The following is a 4,876-nucleotide window of genomic DNA, read 5'->3' on the forward strand; positions in this document are numbered from 1 at the left end:
AAAGAAATCATTTAAAATTGCATCAAACCAACAGGAAAAAGGCCTGGAGTCTGAACCCTAAAGGAATATCTTGAAATAGAAAGGGAAAACAATTGGGTGCAGTTATTAACACAAGAAAGCAAAAGACCAAAGCAGAACAGGCCATGGTTTGACATTTTATGGTGTTCTCTGCCTTTCTTCTTTTCACTTCTCACCTGGAGTCAATGAGAGACAACACAGGAGATCCAACCCAACTGTCCCAGGAACTCCCACCCAGCCAGCAAAGAGTGAAGGGTCCAGAAAACATTGAAGGGGCTGGAGAACATGTGAAGGGTCTGGAGAACCTGTCCTGTGAGGAGCAGCTGAGGGAGCTGGGGGGGTTCATCTGGAGCAGAGGAGGCTCAGGGGGGACCTCACTGCTCTCTGCAACTCCCTGACAGGAGGGGGCAGGGAGGGGGGGTCGGGCTCTGCTGCCACATCCCAAGGGAAAGGAGGAGAGGAAATGGCCTCAAAGTGCCCCAGGGCAGGTTCAGAGCAGAGAGCAGAAACAATTTGTCCCTGCAGGAGTGGTCAGGCCTTGCAATGAGTGCCCCAGGGAGGTGGTGGAGTCCCTGTGTGTGGGAGTGTCCCAGAGGGGTCTGGATGTGGCCCTTGGGGACGTGGATCAGGGGGGATCCTGGTGGTGCTTCTACGACTGGATGATCCTCAAGGTCTCTTCAAACCTTGGTGATTCTGGGAAACAGCAGAAAATGGCACGAGCACAAGGACTAAATACTCTGAGGGCTTAAACTTACAATTCATCTGCTCCAAGGCTTAACAACTTGAGGGCTGTGAGGAGTCTCCACGATGGTCCATCCCAGCCAAAGGTCAGGTTTCTAAAAAGTCCAAAGTGACAAGAAAGTGTAAGGGAGCTTTTACAGTGTGACAGTTTTCCTCCTGGCAAGGGGAGATCTCAAGCTTTGATACTGGTGTTTACAAGTTCTACATCCTCTCACAAGTACATTAGTTTGTTAAAACATAAAAAATCCCAAATTATAATTTTTTGCAGGATTTTGATACCAGAAGCAAAATTTGCCCCCTAGAAAATACTAAAAAGAAAGCCCCCCAGGAAAGAAAGAACCCCCAGACACCTACTCCAGGAAATCATGATCCTTTAGAATGGATAGTTTTGCCTTTCTTTGCTTGTCCAGTGGTGGAAGATATTTGAGGAGAGTATCTGCACAAAAACACATTTTAGATATTTCAAGAAATGCTACACAGAAGGAAGCACAGCCATCAGTTCTGAAATAGCACTGCAAGTCTATTTTTCAAGGTTGAAACCTTGAACCAACAACAACCTGCTTCTCAGAAGTGCTTTCAGTGACATTCCATAAATCCAACCTGATGAGACATAAACGCTGCTGTGAGGGTTATCCCTGGCCACAAATCCATATTCCAGGAGCAGCCTCTGGTTATCATGAGGTCCATAGTTGATAAAAACTTCTCCATATTTCTTGCACTGTGAAGTTGCCCGAATTTCATAGCTCTTTGTCTGCTCATTAAATGCAGCCTTTACCTACGTGGAGTTAAAAAAGAAAAAAGGGTTTATTATTCTTGGCAGGGTGAAAAAAGGAGCCAAACCTCGAATATTAAGATCCAAAAGTACCGATCATTTCTCTAACTCTGGAAGAAAAGTGTTTCAGAGGCCTGTGAACTGAATTTGAACCGTGGAATCACAGAATCCCAGAATGGTTTGGGTTGGAAGTGGTCTTAAAGATCATCTAATCCACCCCCTGCCATGGGCAGGGACACCTTCCACCAGCACAGGTTGCTCCAAGTTTATCCAACGTGGCCTTGGATGCTTCCAGGGATCCAGGGGCAGCCACAGCTTCTCTGGGAATTCTATCCCAGCCCCTCCCCACCCTCACAGGGAAGAATTCCTTCCCAATATCCCACCTAACCCTGTCTTCCTTCAGTTTGAAGCCATTTCCCCTCGTCCTGTCACTCCAGTTCCTGATGATCATTACCACAATCATCTTTATTCAGCTGCCTTGGGCTGAGTAACAAACCCCAGTGTATTTATGACCCACGAGTCCTCCCCCTCCACGTGTTCCCAAACTGACATTTCTCCCACTGTGAGATCCCTCCCCGACCTCCCCACGCTCCTAATCCATCCCATAAATGCCCTTTGCACTGAGGCAGTGCATTTCCAAATCAAAAAACCAAAAAAAAAATCAAGTGATCTCTTTTTTTAGTTTCTTTACCTGAACATTTGGGCTGTGGTTTAGCAGGTCTAAATACGGTGCCAGTGCATAAACATCTGGCTCCAGAGAAAAACACTCCCTCTGGGGCTGCTTCATGTAGATTGTCCTGGTGTTAACAGTGCACCAAGCCCACTCCAGAGCACTGCAGGTAAAAATGCTTCCCGTGTCCTCAGCAAACAAAGGCTGCAGGGAGGAGAAAAAACCCTTGGAAGACAAATAGAGCTCATGGATGGTTGTTCTCTGCTCCTGAGCCTTCCTCCTTAAAGGTTCTGGGAGGAGATTCACCACGTGCTGCTCCCAACCAACAGGGCAAGTGTAAGCCTCGGGTAAAACATCCAGGTAGGGCTTCCAGGGGGATTTGTGGCCAGCGTGTTTCTCTGCTATTAAAAAAGTGCACAGCGCCATCAGAGGAGATACAGGAGGCTTCCAGCTATCAGAAAACAACAGAGAAATCAAAATAAAGAGACCGGCGCAGCAGACACTCAGAGGTGAGGCGGGAATTGGGGGTTTTATCTCTCGAAGGGTTCTTTGAGGTGTCATAAATAGCTTCTATTTCAAGCTGCTTTGTAGTTCCCCCTCCCCAAGCCCTCTGGATGGTTTCAAAGGGGCAATAAAAGATGGTTTGGAAATAAGAACTTCAGGTTCACCACATGGATTGGTGTTTTTTTTGGGGTGGGGTGGGGGTTTTTAGGATATACAAGGACTCAGTGTCCAGCAGAGGGCTTTGTTCTGAGTTTTCTAAAAGGCCATGTCCCTGTGACTGCTCTGCAACCCCTTTTTATCTTCCTTCTCCCACTGAAGCTTACTCACAAATTCCCAAGAAATCATTCCTAAGTGATATTCAGGTCCAAGCTGGCTCTGAGGCAGGACAATGTGCTTTAATCTGCTGAGCTAAAAGGGGATGCTCTGAGCCCAAACCTTTTCAATCTGAGCATTCCACACCCAGGGAAGGCCACAAGAAATCCCTGGTGCCGCTCAGGGAACGCGGCTGAAAGCTCTACCACCACTTCAGATGATTCATCTCCTGATGAACCACCCACACTCCAGGCCAGCTTGTCCATCAGGTGTCACTTTTCACTCACTTCTTAATGTATCCTCCCAGGCAGCTGCTAAGGACAGTGCTTGTGGTGAGCAAACACCTCTCAGGCAGCGAAATGATGAGATTCCCTGCCTTTGAGGGGAGAGGAGAAAAAATAATCACACACAAAGAACGGGAAAAGTCAAGTGTGAGTGGCTCATTTCGTACTCCTGGGGGAAGTGGAATGGTTTGAAGAGTCCCAGCCCAGGGAAGGAGGACAACTGCAGTCAGCACAAACCCCTCACTGTTCACAGCAATCCCTTTCTCTGCACTGGATTTATTTCAGATTAGGTCTCTCAAACAGCTGAATCTCCCTCAGCACAGCAGAACGTGGCAGGGATATTTCAGGTCGTGGCTGCCCTGACCTTGCTTGCCAAGCTGCTGTGTGGAAATCAACTTTCATGCCTGGCTGGAGCCACATGTGCCCCCACTGCTGCAGGGAGAGGGCACGTGGAATGGAGTCAATGCTCTTCCCATTCATCTCCTGGTTTTCCCTGCCTTGCTCCAGTTGGGTTTAGTGGATAAGAACACACACAGCTTCTGTGCCAACATCCAAAAGGCACAGAATTTTTTCCTATTATTCCCCTTGCCTCTTGGAAATGCTTGAGAAATTACGCCCCTGTTAATTAGTCCACCAACACAGAGGCTTCAAAGTGAAGGTTGAGAGGCCAGAAATCACATTCACAGCAGGGCTTGTGAAGACCCTGCCTGCAATCCTGAGCTTTTTGCTTCTTGCAAAGATCATTTCACCTCCAAAGAACCCAAGGAGCTCCTGCAGCAGAACCAACACCACTGACCTGAAGAGCTTTTGTTGCCATCAGTCCTCTTCCTGTCTCTGAAGCGGGAACAAAAGGAGCACGAGTGAATACACGTGCATGTGTGGAATCAGCAATAATTTTCTCTGGCTCATTCTCTTCTTTCCACTCTCTCTTTAATATTGCAAAAAAAATTTGGAAACGTAACCTACTTAAAGAGGAAAAAATGCAATATATACCTTTACTGTTTCTGTTCAGTTGTTGTTTACTGTTTCTGGTCAGTTGGTGTTTTGTTTCTGTTCAGTTGACACCCACGTGCATTTGTCAAATATCCTTAAAACTCTAATAGTGACTGGATTTTTTCCTGATGCCAGCCAGGTGTAAAAACTTACATCAGGGATCTACCATTCTTAGAAGAATCAGAAATTTGTACCATCAATAAAAAAAGTCATTACCTCTGAACTCTGCTGGTCTTAAAATGCTGTCTTCAAATCCTCTGTCTTTTAGCCACTTCTTAAGTTTAATGTATTCCAGCTTGTGACTGCAGTTGACTAAAAATAAATTAAAAAAAAAAAAAAAAATTAAATCTATAAAAGGCTATAATTTCCTGTTGGGAAAATAAAGGAAATTAAAAAAATTCACTGTATAGTCAGACACACACTATCTTGGACATTTCAGAGCATAAAAAAATAGCAAGAAAGGCTCCCTTAGAACTAACTTACTAAATTCTGGGCCTCTGGGCACTGGGAGGTCTCAGAATTGTGTGAGTTATTTAGCATATTTAAGGAATTTTAAGAATAATGTAGTACTTGTCACGAGCC

At 45.8% G+C, this 4,876-nt stretch overlaps 1 protein-coding gene across 1 annotated transcript in view; it reads right to left on the reverse strand.

Annotated features, from left to right (window-relative positions):
* LOC114073124 (SET domain-containing protein 4-like) overlaps nt 1-4,613 on the reverse strand; it is an 8,276-nt gene extending 3,663 nt beyond the window's left edge. The window contains exons 1-7 of the mRNA XM_027910913.1: nt 4,511-4,613; nt 4,098-4,135; nt 3,305-3,393; nt 2,223-2,652; nt 1,360-1,534; nt 1,114-1,195; nt 774-854 (exon numbers count right to left, since the gene is read on the reverse strand). Of these exons, the coding sequence (XP_027766714.1) occupies nt 774-854; nt 1,114-1,195; nt 1,360-1,534; nt 2,223-2,652; nt 3,305-3,393; nt 4,098-4,118 (878 nt within the window). The 5' untranslated portion in view covers nt 4,119-4,135; nt 4,511-4,613. The remainder of the gene's footprint in view (nt 1-773; nt 855-1,113; nt 1,196-1,359; nt 1,535-2,222; nt 2,653-3,304; nt 3,394-4,097; nt 4,136-4,510) is intronic.
* Nucleotides 4,614-4,876: the final 263 nt, after the last annotated feature.

Source organism: Empidonax traillii, unplaced genomic scaffold, assembly GCF_003031625.1.
Source record: "Empidonax traillii isolate 1590-97213 ecotype Southwest subspecies unplaced genomic scaffold, ASM303162v1 scaffold5408:size25015, whole genome shotgun sequence".
Classification (NCBI taxonomy): domain Eukaryota; kingdom Metazoa; phylum Chordata; class Aves; order Passeriformes; family Tyrannidae; genus Empidonax; species Empidonax traillii.